Source organism: Lutra lutra, chromosome 10 (assembly GCF_902655055.1).
Source record: "Lutra lutra chromosome 10, mLutLut1.2, whole genome shotgun sequence".
Lineage (NCBI taxonomy): Eukaryota > Metazoa > Chordata > Mammalia > Carnivora > Mustelidae > Lutra > Lutra lutra.
This window is the reverse complement of record NC_062287.1, coordinates 18,478,932-18,496,740: the sequence shown is the minus strand read 5'-3', so window position 1 is coordinate 18,496,740 and position 17,809 is coordinate 18,478,932. Positions and strand designations below refer to the sequence as shown.

At 44.6% G+C, this 17,809-nt stretch overlaps 1 protein-coding gene across 1 annotated transcript; it reads left to right on the top strand.

The window, feature by feature from the left end:
• The first annotated feature begins 1,612 nt into the window (after positions 1 to 1,612).
• On the top strand, positions 1,613 to 5,410 carry BSX (brain specific homeobox). The gene is made up of 3 exons (XM_047693371.1): positions 1,613 to 1,923; positions 3,923 to 4,119; positions 5,171 to 5,410. Exons 1-3 carry the CDS (start codon positions 1,662 to 1,664, stop codon positions 5,408 to 5,410), a joined length of 699 nt encoding a protein of 232 aa, XP_047549327.1. The 5' UTR covers positions 1,613 to 1,661.
• The last annotated feature ends 12,399 nt before the right edge of the window (positions 5,411 to 17,809 follow it).

Genomic DNA, 17,809 nt, shown 5'->3' with positions numbered 1-17,809 from the left:
TGCACTGTAGTTTGGGGCCTAATTGATTCTGGTAATTAATTTGTTCTACCTGCTAGATCAGATGGAAATCCTACCCTCGCGCCCAAGGATTAGCACTTGGCTTTCTAACACCTCCTCTAATTATCTAATAGCATGGGTTGTGAGGACTCAGTCTCTATTAAAACACTTTTACTATTAGCAGTAGTGATTGGAATTGTGATGACGACTAGATTTCAACAAATTAGAGCTTAAAAATGGGGAGATGGAAGAGAAGTGGCTTCTTTTAATTTCCCTGAGTTTAACATCAATAATTAGAGCAATTTTCAGAGATGCGAGCTGAAATTACCCCTGCTGTGCTGTAGATGATCACCTTAATTTTAGCAAATTGACTCCAGGGAAATAAATGCGACAGATTAGAAAGAGGCAAACAGAAAAAAGGGGGGAAAAAAACCAACAAAAAAACCCCCAGAAGATTGGGAGATAGGGAAATGAGAAGAAAGGCTGGGAAAGAACACGAGACAAAAGTCTAGGACAACTGTTTTGGTGGGTTAAGGTTGAAAATGGTAGCGTGACAGAAATAGGAAAGCTGTGTGAGTGGGATGATGGGGAAGTAAAGGACATTTGAGAGGAGATGGAGGCTGGCATTAAGAACTAGCTCTGGCCATAGTTACACAGACCAAATTGCTTCCTAATGTAGATATAACTTTCTTCATACCACCCTCTATAACTGAGGGAAAGAATGTTATGGTCATCAACATTTTTTTATTTACCTCAATAGTCCTTCCATGCCTCAGCCAGCAACTGAAGTTGGGTGTAGCAAATATGGACCTTCTTGTCACTTTTTCCCTTCTCCATCCTGCTAGCAAGTCTCTAAACTTGGACAACCCAGGCCCAAATGCCAAACTAAATGCCTTATCCCTATTGCTTTGGGACCCTGTAAGTGCTTTTTGCTCTCTAAAGGAAGTCTGTTGAATAACAGAGAATTTTTCTTTTTAGCTTTCTTTAAAAATGCCTGAGAGAGGGGCACCTGGGTGTCTCAGTCGTTAAGCGTCTGCCTTCGGCTCAGGTCACGATCCCCGGGTCCTGGGATGGAGCCCCACATAGAGCTCCCTGCTCAGCCGGAAGCCTGTTTCTCCCTCTCCCACTCCCCCTGCTTGTGTTCCCTTCTCACTGTGTGTCTCTCTGTCAAATAAATAAATAAATAAATAAATAAACAAACAAACAAATAAATAAATAAAACCTTTAAAAAAATAAAATGCCTGAGAGAAAAAAAAGAAAAAGAAAAAGAAAAACCCCCTCAAATTGAGGGGGTGAAACCAACCTCTTAGGAGCAAGGACCCTGTCTGCTTCGCTCTCTCCGGGCCTGGCCGGTCGTATTCAGCACGGCGGACAGCTCCCCGCCCCGCCCCGAGCCCACCGCACCCTCCCCTCCGCCGCTGGCAGCCTTGCCATTGGCTCTCCCAGCTCCCCTCTTGAAGCTGCCAATTCTACACATAGACCCAACCTACCCAGGAGCTTGTCTTCTCGCCTCTCCAGCGCCGGGGTAGCCCAGGCCCGGGAGAGAGCCGCGGGGTTTCCGAGCCTCGGAGGTTCGTTGTCGGCGCTCGACCAGGCTTGCGGAGACCGCTTGCTTCCTACAGTTCGTCCCCGGCCTTCACCCTGTGACAGACGCTTGGCTCAAGATGAACCTCAACTTCACCGCCCCTCTACACCCAGCGTCTTCTCAGAGGCCCACGTCCTTCTTCATTGAGGACATCCTGCTGCACAAGCCCAAGCCACTAAGGGAGATGGCCCCTGACCACTTTGCCAGCTCTCTGGCCTCCCGGGTGCCTCTGCTAGACTACGGCTACCCCCTCATGCCCACACCCACCCTCCTGGCTCCTCACCCCCATCACCCTCTGCATAAGGGAGACCATCACCACCCTTATTTCCTCACCACCTCGGGTAAGTAACAGGGGACTCAAGGTTTGGGGGAGCGGGAGAGCAGGTCTCCCAGTGCAGACCCTAAGCTTGTGGTAGAGCTGAGGAAAGGCCAGAGTTGGTTTGGCCTGGTTTGTCAGCTTCCTTCCCTAAGTGAGAGTGGAACATTGGGCATATATGGGTGAGAACATGCAGAGCTCCCTTGAGGCATTGCCAACCCACTGGGGATAAGTTACAGTCTCTCCACAGGCTTTATAATGAAGGAAACCTTCCTAGCCAAGAGGTGGCTGGAGGTTTTGACAATATTCTTGGTGGATAGTGCTCAGTCTCCTTCTTAGTGGTCTTCCTGGTCACTGTGGTCCAGCTCTCAATCCTGATTCTCTGCCTCCCCTTGCTCTCGGGGAGACCGGTGACCACCTCCCCTCCATGAAGCAGAACTCCACTTTCTAGCTCATTTACTCAAAAAGCTCCAGCGGGTCCAGTGCTCTTTTCTCGGGCGCCGAGCATTCGCGGATATACTGCTTCAGCAGAAGTGAATGAGGGTTTGGGATATTCTGAGGACTGAAGGTTTGACCTGACCAGAATAGGGGGGGAAAGGGTAAGAAAAAAAGGTGTGTGTGTTGGGGTGGGAGGAGGGACACCGCTCCTCATTAACCCTCTACACTCCCAACGTCTAACTCACAATCTTGGGCTCAGCTGCCCATGCCCCGGTTGCTGGTGAAGCTGGAGCCCCACGCCAAAGTATTTTGATTTTCTGTGAATGACAAAGACCGGGGCCAGCAAAGTGGTTGGGACAGGGAGATGTGAAGAAATACCCAGATGTTTTCTGCTGCTCTCTGCAAGGACATTCGTGCTTTCTTCTTCGACACGACATTTTCATTCCAGTTGCAGTATAATAATTCCTTGAGTCCGGATGCAGAGTGCAAGTGGGAAAACAACCCCGTCTCCGCCAGGGCCATGGAAACTCCTGAGACAGTTTGTGAAATGCATGCTCTGGAATCTAGGACAAAAGCTAAAAGTTTTTTGAAGCAGTAAAACCCAGATTCTGAGGCACTGGGTTGGCAGGGCCCTTAGAGAAGCTGTGTGGAAGCCTGCATGTTGGTGTTCATCTTGGTATTGGCCTCACTCCCTGGCCCATGACAGCCTGTTCAGGGCTGCACCCATCTTCCCCCCAGATAGCAGTGGCCAAAGCCTCGGATGCCAGAATCGCTGGTTTCCTCACTGCCCCCCCCCCCACCCCACTGACAAACTGATGTCTGTGGCAGTTTACTTGGTGTGTCTCAAGACACCATAATGCCTGCAGAGGTCAGGAAAGACAAGAGAAGTCTCCCCCTGACCTGGTCGGGGGAGGGAAGTGCTTCAGTGCTTCTGCTTAGGGTCGAAGGAGAGAAAGAATAAGGATGAAGATAAGATTAGAGATGGGGTCCCCAGCGGTCCCCCGCAACTGATAAGGGAACGTGCCAGGCGGGAATTGCTCCTGGGTTCTTGCCTCTGAAAAGCTCCTGATGAGACAGTTTTGATCTGTTCCCTTTGGCCTCAGGCGGGAGAATGGGGGCAGCACGGAAAGAGAAAGGTGTTTTTTAGGTTGGGAAGCAGGGCCACATTCATGCCTCTACTAGCCCCAGAACGACACAGAGTGTCCTTAGGGGAGCTACTGGGCCAGCCGACGTTTGCAAGAAAACTTCGGACGCGCCACGAGGACTGGCAGACGCTGCGAGAGTCCTTCCAAGAAGACATTTTCTAAGGCCTCCAGTTTAAAATTTTTCTTTTCTATTTGACTTACTGTTCATTGTTTGTAGGTCTAGACGACCTGCCGGATAAAGATCTCCAAGCGCTGTTCTTGTAATTTTTATTTCCCCTCCCCTGCGGTTCCTGGGAGAAGGGCTGGAGAGGCTTTGGGGCGACGAGGGGGACTAGCGGAGGCAAGAAGCGGAGGGAGGCGCCGGGGACCGGGTGGATAGTGCAGCCGGAGGTGGCTCCCGGGGATCGCGCTCTACCCACTCGGTGGCTTTTCTCTCTGCAGGGATGCCTGTGCCGGCGCTGTTTCCGCACCCCCAGCACACCGAGCTGCCCGGGAAGCACTGCCGCCGCCGCAAAGCTCGCACGGTTTTCTCGGACTCGCAGCTCTCCGGCCTGGAGAAGAGATTCGAGATCCAGCGCTACCTGTCCACGCCAGAGCGGGTGGAGCTGGCCACGGCCCTCAGCTTGTCCGAGACGCAGGTGGGCCCGAGAGGGGCAGTTCTGATCGCCGCCGCTCTTTCCTCTCCCCTTAAGTCCTACCACCTCTGCACCCAGTGCCGAGCTCTCGAGTGGGAGTGACCCCCCTCCCCTTTATTCTAGGCTTCCCCAAAGATCCTTAGTAAAAGTACCGACACCTCCAACCTCAGGGCAGACTTACGGAAGCATCATCGCTCGAGCAAGCTCTGGACAGGGGGAGAAACTCCTGGGCATTCCTGATGAGCGCTCCTAGTTTTCGAAAGATTGGTTCTCTGCACCCCCCCCCCCCCCCCCCGCCGCTTCTCCTCTCCGATCAGGCTGTAACCCTGGTCCGACGTAAAATAAGAGACTAGACGGGGTTCTTGTCCTGAGCGAAGTCCACACAGGGAATTCTTTTTTTTCTTATTTTAATCTCTCTCACAGGCGCCAAATCCTCCAATGCAGCCTCCTCACTCCCCCACTGTAATGTAAGCGCCCAACTTATCGCTCTGTTTTGAGAGGGAGAATGGTTTTCATCTTCCAGATTCTGTTCACCTGCAACCTTCAAACTCCCTCCTCCAGTTCCTCTCTCTTATATTGTCTGTACCTGGGAGCCCAACTTTCTGGGAAATCGTTAGCCCCGCCGGGCGCCCCTGACTTTTCTCTCTGATGAGAACCAGCAAGGTTGATTCTCATCTTCCTGTCCAGCAAGACCAGGTGTTTAGAGGCCAAAACGAGGGGAATGTAAGTTAAATATAAAGGAGACTCATCCACGCAGCACTTACTATTTGTAATTATAATTGATAACAGTATTAGTATTAACTAAGCACACCATTTTGTCCTTGATCGTTATTTTGGACAATTACTTCCAGGAGCCTTAGGATGCTTGATTCTCACTTAGCCGAACACGGTAACTTGTGAGCAGTTCAGGTGTGATTTAACCCAAGGATGAGACTCTCACAGCTCTTGGATAATTTCTGAGTAGGTTGTGGTCCGTTTTCCTAACCCCCAGCCGTAACGACGAATCTGAAGGAATGACGTGGTTGTATTTTTTTTTTTCCCCTCCTGAAATCAGGTGAAAACGTGGTTCCAGAACCGGCGGATGAAGCATAAAAAGCAGCTGAGGAAAAGTCAGGACGAGCCCAAAGCGCCAGATGGGCCCGAGAGCCCTGAGGGCAGCCCCCGCGGCCCCGAGGCCGCAGGTGCAGAGGCTCGGTTGGGCCTGCCCGCTGGCCCCTTCGTGCTGACCGAGCCCGAGGACGAGGTGGACATTGGGGACGAGGGGGAGCTGGGCCCAGGGCCGCACGTGCTCTGAGCCGCGTGGCTGGGGAGGCGGGGAGCACGCGGCGGGGCGGGGCGCGGTTCCCTCCGGGATGCGGAACGCTCGGACTCGGGTGCGGGGGCGGGCCTCGAAGATCCGCTCCTGGAAGACAAAACAAAACACACCGGTCAACCCTCCAACCCGCGCGGCGCCCAGTGGCTCGGCCCACGCCCTCCTCTCCGTCCCGCCCGCCGGCTCCCTGTCGGGCGAGCGTGCACCTGCGTTAGCTCATTCCCGCGCCCCGCGTCTTAAGTGGCGCAAGCTGGACCCTGGGCTCTAAATCCGCCGCGATCACAGACCCTCTCGGCCCTCTCCTCTCCGCCACCTGCCCCCAGCTCTGTTGTCCAGGCTCCGAGACCTCTCCACCCGGACCCTTTGCCGTTCCTTGGGTAGACCGATTGGCTGCAGGTAAGGGACCGGGAGTGTGGGCCGTCCGCTCTGCGGGGATCCAGGTAGAACGACAACCAAATGCTTAAGTTGTCTTTGCCGGACAGACTCGCGCGCTGCTAGCCACAAACCTTCCACTGGGGTTCCCGCACTACACATCTCTAACTCAAAAACTATGGCGACAACCCCTCCTCCGGGCGGCGCTTCCATCCTCTCCCTTCACCGTTCCCCTCCTGAGCTTCCGGTTCGGCACCTTGGCACCCTTAAGCTTGTGGCCCCCGGGGGCACCCGCTCTACACGCGCCCCCCCGCAGTCCCAATACTGAGCGGCGCCCACGCGCGGTGAGAAACTTGGACGGGAAAACCTACCGAGCAGTTTCTGCCTCCCGACTTGGCTGCATCTGTCCCGCAACTCCTACACGGCCTGTGGGCTACTGATATTTTAAAAGTGAGTGTTCCTTGGGCTGTGTGCGGAAATGCTCGTTTTCGTTGCATTTTAGGGAATGAAGCGCTTTAGCGGGATTAAAGCTAAGCAAGCATCCGCTTCCGGACGTGCGCCGGCGTGTGGACTGATGCGGTGGGGCAGGAGTCTGACCCAGCGCGTCGCCCCTCTCCCTTTCCCCTAGGAGGTCTCCTATTCTCTTCCTCGGGCTGGCAGTCTCTTTAGATAATAAAGGGCTCGCCGCGCAAAACGGAACGAACCGAGTTTCCGGGAATCGTTTGTTAACGCGTCCTCCTCCGCGCACGCCCCCTCCCCTCCACCCCAGGCAGTGTCCTGTTTTCCGAAGGAGCGAACAGGGCTAATAACCTTTCCTTGACCGATCCCGTCCCTCCCGTCCCGATTTTTCTGTTTTTAATCGTTTTATGGTCTTGAGTTCCACTTGTGTGGAAAAAGTCACCGCAAATGGTATTTTTTTGACTTTCAAATAACGAAGGGACAGAGCGCCCTTGATATCTGGAGTTCGAAATTACGCTAACAAACTGTGTGATGACCCTACGCACCCGGTATACTTACCAGATATAAGGTCTAGCAACCTGCCTGAGGAGAGCTTCGCTTCCGATCTTCCTTTGGCTCTGGTTGTGTATTTAGGTAAGTGAGCCCTGGAAGGCTGGAGAAGAGTGTGTGGCTAAGTAGAATCATGACCCTTGGGTTCGAGCGATGAATAATAATTATGGAGACTATGACTGTGTGAGCTTGGGTTACAGTTAATCTTTTTTTGTCTCTTTGTTGTTCTAAAAGGATGAATCCTAAATATTCCTCTAGGTGTAAGTTCTATGCATATAGCCCGAGGAAATTTTTCATTTTCTCCCCCCCCCCCCCCCCCCCCCCCGCTACAGGTTTTTTCCAGGAAACACTAATTTAGGCAAAGATAAGTGTCAGGGTGAGACCCCTATCCAGCCTGCATCATTTAGGAGACCAAGTTATTGCTTTGAAAACAAGCATTGTAGAGCTCTTTTGATTTTCCAAAGCGCTCTTTATCAATCAAGATCTAGTGAGTCCTAGACAACAAAGACTAGTTTTCCTTTTCAGAGTTAAGTAAATCGAGGGTTGGCAAGCCTGAAGGATCCACCTATGAAATTAGTACTAGCTGAAGTCAAAGCAAGACTAAAAAAAAAAAAAATTCTTTTTTTGACTCCTTGTTCATTTCATTGTCCAACACACTGTTTTCTTCCAACAATGCACCGGTCAGCATTTTGCCTCTCTCACTTTATATGAACACCTCTCCCATTGATTTAAATTGTGTAGATGTGGTGTTAAAATCAAATCTACACTTCAGTTTCTCCTCTCTCCCTGTTCAGATAATGACAGTACCTTTTTAAGGCAGGAGTTTTGGGCTAGTGCTTTGCAAAAAGACAAAAGACTTGGTTATGGGGGTGGGTAGTGATTTGTGACGACTTGGAAGGGAGAGTAGATCCTATTACATGAGGGGAGAATCTCCCATTCTTGTAATACTAGATAAGCTACTAAAAGGGATTTGGGGAGAATCTTTCAAGTGAGTAAAAATACTATGTTTTTGGAGGACATTTAAAAAATGTTTAATTAGATACTTAACACAAACACAAAAGCTCAAGACATTTAGGTCTTTCTTCCATCTTCACAAGAAGAAGCCAGGCTTTATTTTGGCTCTGAGAGAAGCAGATTCGGCACATTTCGTGATCTTTTGAAAAGGCAGGTAAATAGGAAACATTGTCAGTGAGGGCACAGCTCCTCCTGATTGGAGGCAGAACGAATGAATCCTGGAGCCCAGGGAATGGCTGTCTCTTTGATTCATGAGCTTTAAACAGGGAAAGATGCTTGTTCTGCCCTATCATGGTCCTCCGTTTGTGGCTGTTCCTGGCCAGCTCGCACCTGCAGCACCAGCCACATGGGCACGGTTTTCTCATCAGACCGTGTTCCTGAAATTGATGGCAAACCATTCAATAGCAAAGTTCTCCTGGTTTTCCTTTTCTTTCTTATACACAGCGGGTTAGTGATGATATGGAGGATAGACACAATTTAGTTTCAATTTAACGTAGCATGATGGCAGTGTTTGTTTTTGGCCTTCAACACCGATCAAAACCTGAAGAGGTATTTTGTCTGAATCACCTCGGCTTTTGCCTCACTTCATTTTGACTTGGTGGTAAAGATCTGGCAAAATCACGCTCACTAGGGTATATTAAAGACATAGGCCCATTCTGAAGGGATAAAAACATCTTAAAATAGCCAAGTTCGACGTGCCCAAGGTGGGCACGTCGTCCTACATGTAATCCCAAATAGAGTAAATAATTTGTTCTGAATTTGTTCTTAATGCTGTTTGCAATAGACTTCATTTCACAGATTCTCAGAGAAGGACTCTTGATTCTATTTCCGCCCACATGATCTAAGAACATAAATGGACAGTACACCAATTCTGCCCGGTATTAGTGGATAGTGGCACTAAGAAATAATTAATTGGAATTCATGACACCACTTCAAAAGGTAGAGGACTGGCTCCCATCCATGTGTTTGGTAACTAGAGCTAAAGACATGTGGAGGCACAGAGCAAGCAGAATGCTTTTGGTGCTAAGAGAATTGGGCAATAAACCTACTGAGTTGGAGTGGTGACCCCCTAGTCTTGAGCTGGGCTCAGGCCATGTGCAGAAATAATGAGTTAAGGAAATATTTGATATTTATGTTATGCTCTTGGCATCACGTTTTATAGAGGCTGTTGACAAGCTAAAAGTCACCCAGTATACAAAAGCCTGGTAGTAAAATGTGTGGAAAACATAGGGGAGTATGAGCTGCTTAGCTTAGAGAAGCCGATTATTGGGCAGTGGTGGGAGAGGAGATTATGATAGTTGTAGTTGATGGTTACAGGGCTCCTCAGTATTAAGGGGTGTATCTATGCAGCTCTGCTAAAGAAGGCAGAACCAGAACCAATGGGTGTTTCCAGGGAAACAGATTTTGGAACATTTGCATACCTCCTTTAGACCAGTAGTGTGCTGTTTATCGGTAGAACAGGCTAAGTCCAGAAAACACCAAGCACCTTTCACTGGAAAAGTTTGAGCAGAAGCTGGAAAGCAAAACCCTAGAGGCTGGGAGGCTCTGTTATGGTTCTTCATTGGTGAGAAGGTGAACTGGTTTGGTTTTTCTAACACTTAAGATCCTAGTATCCTATCTTCTTTTTGTAGGAAAGAAACTATAAATTCCAACTTATTAAAGTTGTCCTCTCACTAAGATTTCAGTTCATGTGCTCTAAATAAATATATCTAGAACAATAAGAATTAGGAGAAACCAGAAAATGAAAAGGGTATTCTTTTATTCATTATGGAAGTCTCCAGTGCCCCATTTGAGAAAGTAAGAAAACATTGAGGATCACTGGAGTTAAGGACAACTAGATAGGAAGGGATGGTCAGTGTCAGAGAACTTTAACAAAATCTAAGCCCTTCTTTTTATAAGAGAAGAAATTAGGATCCAGGTATCATGAATGCCTTGTCAGTGTTAAAGAGACAGTGACAGACTTCAGACTACAAGCCGGTTCTCATGATCCTATTTTACCACTAATTCATGTAGTGATAAAAGTGATATGCGGGGGTGGGGTTGGGTGGGGGGGAGCTATTGTTCTTGTATCCTGTAGAGGAAAGGATTTTGCATAATAATTTTGGATATAAAATTTTAAAATTAGCTGGAACTCCTCTAGTAAAATCTTTAGATCAATTTACAGAAAAACTTTTGATGAAGAACCATCTGAAATCCTAATTCTTGTTAAAGAGGTACTGAGCCCCTTAGCCCTTTTCATTCAAGACAAAATTGGGTAACTACTTGCCGGGATGTTTTTGAAGAGGTTCACATATTGAGTAGGATGAAAAATAAAACTGAAAATCTTGCCTAATCTTTATAGACAAGGCCACTAAGAGTCTGAGAGATTGACTTGCTCAATGTCCTACAACTGATTAATTTGATGAGTTGCAAATTAATACTTGTAGAGATCTGTGATCATTCCAATAAATAGGAGACAAAAAAAAATTTGATATGATTCTGTTTTCTGTCCAGATTCTCTCCATTGTATTTTCTGGTTTTAATTCTCACTCCCAAAGATACCTTTCTTTATTTTATTTACTCCCTCCTAGAATTCCAAGTGTGTACACCAGATAACTTTTCCTCCATGATTTTGTTTCTACTTCTGTGAGCCTTCTCTTCTTACTCTCTTCACAAAATTGTGTAGTTGCAGCTGGATTTGGCATCCTAGCCACTGGCTAGATGGCTTGACTTGGAGACTTAAATTCCAACCTTCCTTTTGCTCAGGATTATGTTATGTCTCTTACTTGGTATCAGAAATATGAGGAGAGTGTCCTTTAAGAATGGTGAGGAGATATGAGGTAAAAGTATCTACTGTGAGATCTTAGGTGAAAAATGCTAGAGGAAGATAATGAATTACAATATAGATCTGAACATACCAGGTTGGTTCTTGATCCCACACTTGATAGGACTACGGCAGGAACAACACACGTAACTCAAAGGTTTTAGTCTTGTGTTCCATCACTATCATTACGAGGGGTTATTATGTCCCTTTCTAATTAGTTTTTAAAATAACTTCATCTTATTTTCTCTTCGTCATTATCCTATTGTGTGGACTAAGAGCGGGCGTGGTAGTCTGGGATGAAATAGGGCCATATAGGGCCATGTAGTTGCATTGAGGATACTTCATTTAGAATGTTCCTTCTCTCCCTCTTTCCTGTCTCACCCCATCCTGCCCCAGGGTTTCTGTTCTCCTGGTAGACATAAATGTTCTGTAGGGAAGGAAGATATAATTCAAATCTATGGGAGCCCTATTAAGAGATTGAGTTGCCTGTTTTCAGTAAAGGATCTAGGAGGGAAATCCAAGGTACAAGCTTTTTTTCTGAAGCTTTTAAGAATTTTTTTTTTTTAAAGGCACACCTTAGGAATGTATCTCTGCAACAAGAATAAGCAAGGGTGATTTAAAAACATTGACTAACACAATTCATAGGGATTATCTGAATATTTGTAACCTCCATTCTCTCTCTAGCTTCCATGGCTACCAATGATGAAAGTGATTAAGTACACTTGCCAGTATTTCAACCAGAAGTTGAAGAAGGCCAAGTAGTTCTTATTCTTCTTCAGTGCTTGACGTGGGATGGGAAATAAACTGTAGAAAGCAATGGGAATAAGGATAGAAAGGTAGCTCTTTATTCTAAGTTTCAAATGAACAATTTACAAGCTAAAAGCAAAAAGACAAAACCCCCTAATAACTTTATGATTGTTCTGTTCTTTTCCCATCTATTTTAATTCCCGAGTTCTCTCCATTTAATTTTAAAGACTTGAGTTTCATCATTTACCCATGTACATTGTTTATAGAGGTGAACATTTCTAGAAGGATTATTTTAAAAAGAAGCAGTCCCCTGGCCCCTTCCCTGTTTTCTTTACTACAGAGGCAACTGGTTTCCAGTACTGGGTGATTGTTTTGTTTTGTTTTTTGTTTTTTGTCTTCATGTTTCTAAATAATTGCTGAACTGCTGTTTTTGGTATTTTTGTTTTAGGAATTATCTAGTACTTCCTGCTATAAAAGGTGAAAATTTAGTTCTTTCTTCCCTGTTCCCACCACCTAGGTGTACCCTCTTCATCTCTTCCTCCATGACAGGGTTTTGGTTGGACCGTTATTATGGTATGCATGTCTGACTCTCCGCTCAGCCAGGTAATCAACTCAGATTACTTTTCCCTGCAAGACTTAGTTCTTCCCCGCCCCCCCCGGGAATTAATATTTGCCTTCTTAATTTTGAATGTACTTGTGACCAATGTAACTCCAGACTCTTCACCATTTCTCTATAGCCAACTCCCAAGATACTCTTGTTAAGGTTTCATTTTCCCTGAACAAATCGCTCCCAAACCTCTGGTCTGCTGCCCTCTGGATTTTGTGTTGCTGTATCTCTCTTCCCCTTCATCCTGGGATTCCTTTCTTTTTTCTTGTTTAAAATTTTAAAAGATTTTCTTTATTTGACAGAGATCACAAGTAAGCATGGGGGGGGTGGGAAGCAGGCTCCCCACTGAGCAGAGAGCCGGGTGTGGGTCTCCATACCAGGACCCCGAGATCATGACCTGAGCTGAAGGCAGAGGCTTAATCCACTGAGCCACCCAGGTGCCCCCTGGGATTCCTTTCAATTTACTTTTGTTTCCTATATTTTCCTTTTTCTTGCTTTACCCTCTCATTTTGGGGGAACACAGCCTCCTGTAGTTCCAGATTGGTGTGTGAAAAGTAAATGTTTTAGGCTTCATCCTTCTCTAAAAGATCTTTTTATTCTAGTCACTTGCTTTATTAGTATCTTGGCTAAGTGTAGAGTTCTAAGTTGGAAATTATTTTGGAATACTTCTGAAAAATTTAAAAAACCTCTTTTGATTTATTTTCATTGGCTTCCAGTATTGCTGATGTGAGGGCCTAAAGCCATTTTGATTCTTGATTCTTTGTGTATCCTGTTTAATTTATTCATTTGTTTTCCTTTTTGGAAGCTTGTAGGATGCTCTCTTTGTAACCAACGGTCTGAAATTTTACAGCTATGTTCCTTGGTCTCTTAGCTTCCATTATTCTGGATACTCAGTAGGCTCTGTCAGTCTGAAAAGTCTTTTCAGTTATGGAAAGTTTTCTTGAATTAATTCTTCAGGGATTTCTATTCTTTATGTTCTTTATGGAACTCCTATTTGGATTTTTTTCCCCTCCTAGATTTTTTTTAAAATTTTTTGGGAAGATTTTATTATTTGATAGAGATCACAAGTAGGCAGAGAGGCAGGCAGAGAGGAAGGGAAGCAGGCTCGGACCCGGGGCTCAATCCCAGAACCCTGGGATCATGACCTGAGCCGAAGGCAGAGGCTTAACCCACTGAGCCACCCAGGCGCCCCTTCCCTCCTAGATTTATCCTCTAAATTCTTTTTCTCTTCCATTTTCTCTCCTTTTATCTTTTTTGCTCTACTTCCTGGGAAAGTTCCTCAGTGTTCCAACCTTTTAACTTTTTAAATTTCTGCTATCCTATTTCTAACTTCCAAGATCTCTTTTAAGTCCTACTCCTCCTTTCTAGTGGGTTTCCCCAGTGACCTCTTCAGATATGTAGATATCCCCTGTTGTTTGCTCATGTTTGTGAGAAAAGGCTAATAGGAAACTGTGATACATGGTGTGTGTGTGGGGATACTTTAGACTGTAAGCTTTCCCCCTGTGATAATGTGGTTGAGTTCTTCCGTTAGAGAACCTCTAAAGTCAGAATTTTCAAGGCTTTTATTTTAGACTGGTCAGATTTTCCAGAGAAGGATTTTTTCAAACTCCTGCTTGTAGGATGAGATGTTCCCAATGTTTTGGAAGCCATGTGGCAAACCAGAGGTCTCTGAGTTTAGAACACACACATTCACTGTTCACTTTGCTTTCTGTATTGTGCCTCCCAACAGAGCCACTTGCCTCTTACTCAAGAGCGACTGCTTTACCCTCTGCAGAGGGGAGAGCAATCTTTTGGAGGGTAGCAAAGGGGCAATTGTCCATCTAGCCCCCCTCAATCCCTTACATCCCTACTTTTAAAGGTAATTGACATCATCCATTCCTGAGCATTTTGGATATTCTGGAATGTAAATCAGATTGATGCTTGGGTTTCCCGTTCGCTAGGTTAGAATTTTTCAACTTTTATCTGTTTTCCTACTTTTATTATCATTCTCCTGTTCTTATGTTTTTGTCTTCTAAAAACCTTTACTAAAAACCCTTTTAGTGTGGGCTTGCCAAGGGAGTGAAGTCGGTGTACGTATGTTCATGTGTTTAGTCTAACATATTTACCCACAAGTCTCATAATCTGAATTTAATGTTATTTAATTCTGGCCTTTACAGTGAGTGATGGAGGTGTTGATCTCTTACCTTGGTCTTCCTTTTATGCAACTGCATTTGTTGAGATTCAGGAGAATTGCATTTTTTTTTTTTTTTTTTGACAGAGAGATCATAAGTAGGCAGAGAGGCAGGCAGAGAGAGAGAGAGGGGGAAGCAGGCTCCCCGCTGAGCCGAGAGCCCAGATGGATGCGGGTTGATCCCACGACTGGGATCATGACCTGAGCTGAAGGCAGAGGCTTTAACCCACTGAGCCATCCAGGTGCCCCGAATTGCATTATCTTTAGAACAGATTGAAAGGCTGACTTCCTTGCCAAAATGTGTAGTAGTCCTTCCTTCTTGTCTCCTATTCAGTGATGCAGTACCAGTGGCATGGGCTCTACCAGTCTGAGGGCATCGGAAGTTAAAGTTAGTCCTTAAGAATCTTGGTCTGTGAGAGGTCCAAATAGTTTTACAGGATATTCTTAGAAATTTCAAGGTGAGGGAATTTATTGTTTCATTTTCCTTGTCTAAGATTGATTGAAAACCTAGGTCCCTAATTCTCTGAGTTGAGAGACCAGGATAAACAGACAGCAAGACACACACCCACACACACACCCCCAAAGAGAATGAGGCAAACAGGACAGGGAGAGTTGGAAGGTGATCAATTAAGACATTAAGTGTTTTGTGACACATGGACGCATCTGCATTTTGCCCTGATAACAAGGCCATCAGCTCATTTTCAGAGGACTGCTGCCTTCCTCGGTTCAATCCTCAGATCAAAGCAAAACTGTCTGCTTGCATTTTCCAATCAGAATGGGGATGCTAATTTATCCTCCTTAATGTGTGATGGTAAGAGACTCCTTCAATTAACTGAATTCTATAGCCAGCAAAATAAAAGGTACACAAAGAGGCGCAGGCTGGAAGAGCTGAAATTCTCATTAAATCAAAAGGTCCGGTATTCATTACCTCGTGCATCTGAGGCTAAACACTAAATATCAGGATCATCAAAGGAGGTTTAATGGGTTAAATTGAGAATATAATCTAATTAAAATATTAGACATGGCTAAATAGTTCTTTGATATTCATCTGAAGGATTCATTAAAAATAGGTGCTTGAGGTTTGTGTGATTGGAGATTATCAATTTTAAGTAGAGACAACAAATTTGGGGACCTCATCAGCACTGCTTCAGTGTCCCCATTGTGTGGAAGCAGGGTAATGGGAGAGACCTCCCTGCCAGGTGATGGGTTGGAAATATGAGGTGAGGTCCCCCAGGCTTCATAGCAGTGACTGTGGTAGTTGTCCAGATGGTGAAAAAGGAAAGTGTAAAATTAATTCGGGAGACCTATTTGTCACAGAGGAGAGAGTATGTTTGGAGCCCAAATTATTTAGCTATATTCTCTGCAGAGAGAGCTCTATTGATTTTATTCAAGAATATAAATATTATTGAATATATATATCCATTTATATATGGATATTCTGTTATCTAGTTCCGTCTATGTAGACAGCTTCTGAAGGAATAACTGATCACACTTTTAGAATTTTAAATATCTGAAGATTATTTTCCCCACTGTTTAATTGGCATCATACGGATATCTACTATTTAAATATCTTTTGCTAAAGCATGGGACCTTGAGAAACCGGTCTAGCAGTCCCAGCATTGGGGCTGGTCTCAGGGACGAGCTGTCAACTCAGTAAAGAATATTTATGAAATCATCCCATATCTCCAGGTCTTCACTAAATATATTTGTCTGAAATGTTCATATCATTGTAATCCTCTCAACCTATTAGAGTTATTTAAGGATGGAAGACCGTTTTCTCAGTTTATTGAAAATTAATTACTTACATTGCTCAGGTTTGCCAGGGAAAATGAAAAGGCAGTGGAGAGGCAGCAAGGGAGATTAGTCCTGCCCACCAAATTCTTTTTTTCCTCCGTTTATATTACCCAAAGAGCCTTCCCTGTATTGAGGGGTAGAGAGAACTGAAAAGTCTATTTACTTTGCATCTTCATCTTGAAATGTGCTGTTTCCACAACATTTTGGGAAGGCCCCAACATTCCGGTTATTTCACTGAACTGAAACTTAGTAACCAAAGATGAAGAATGGAATTTTTAAGATGAGGGAATAAAATTAATCAATGAATAAAAAACTTTGTCACCCAAAACCTTTTGCTTTCCATTGACCAGATATTTGGCTAGAAAATGGAGATATGTTTTCTTAGTACCTTTGTGAAAAGCTGTATGGTTTTGCTCAACAAAGAGGAGCAGGAGGAACAAATATTGTACTTAGCCTGGAGGCAGTGGGGTGAGGGGACTGTTTTGGATCTGTATTAAGTAAGCTGTAGGCCTAATGTGGGGCTTGAACTCATGACCTCGAGATCAAGAGTTGCATGTTCTACTGACTGAGCCAATCAGGCACCCCAAGGGCACAAAATTTTTTTTTTTAATTTGATTTTGAATATTAGATTTTAGCTACTCTGGATTCCTGCTTTAGTCTATTTTTAAGAGTGGAATATCTACACAAAATTATTATAATTCATATTTCTCTTTTATATTACCTTTATCATATACAGATTTCATCTGACAATATAGACAGCTCCTTAGAGTCAGGGATAAAAGGGGAGTGAGACACTCTGGATAAACAAAATCCACAATAATTAACAGTTTTATTTGTGTTGTTTGAAACCCTTGCCTTACTGGGAAAACAACTAGAGGCAAATGGAGTATTTGTGTATCTTTTTGTCTCTTTACCTTAGGAATAGAAATTATGAAAGCACACTTAGAGTTAGGGAAGAGAAGTCCTGTTATCATCCGATGAATACTTGAAAGCTGGATGAAATGTGTATTATTCATCAGGATTTATTCTTGCTCTAATAAAGTTAATCTTAAAAAGGCATATTTAGATGAGTAACTGATTTTTTTTTTCTGTAAGAATTTTAAATTTTCAAGCACTACTTTGAATATGATAGTAATCTATATTTTCAAGAATATTTTGGAGATAATTAGCAAAATGTGTCCTGAGATCTTCAGACTATGACCCAAATTCTATTGATAATGTGTGCTGTTTGTCAATAGGATTAAAAAAGACCCCCCCCCCCCCAAGTTTGCTATTGTAGACCATTTGCTATCAACTCAAAGTTCTCAATTAGCTCCAGTGTTGTAATAATTACTGGATGTGTTTTCAAACAACTCCCAGCTAATAACTGTTGGGATGGAGAGTCATTTTCTCACTATAGACTAGACTGCACACTCATGCTTGCTGGGAGGTTTTAACAATGATTCATTAACCAATAATAGGGCCCCAATTGGAACCATTAGGCATTGGTGTTTTGCTAGACTTACCTTTTATTTTGTTCCTCAATATTGTCTTTTCTTGGGCTGGTTTCTAGATAACTCCCAAGAGACTCCTTAATATACAAAACAATATCATGAAGACAGCTGTCATGAAATTCAGCTACTTGGAACAAAGCTTCCTCCTAACAGGATGCTGTCCTTATAAATTCAAGATGGAAAAACACCATGAAGAGGAGTCTATAATAAGAGAGAATATGTGGTTTAAAGGTCCTTTATTTACACCATTTCATAGAGATTAGGCAGATTAAGCTGTGTGTCTTTCAGTGGGCATATATAACATCTGGTCAAATACAAGCCCACCCTTATTCTGTCACTCGAGTTTAAAGTCCTTGCTTTCTAATAGGCAGAT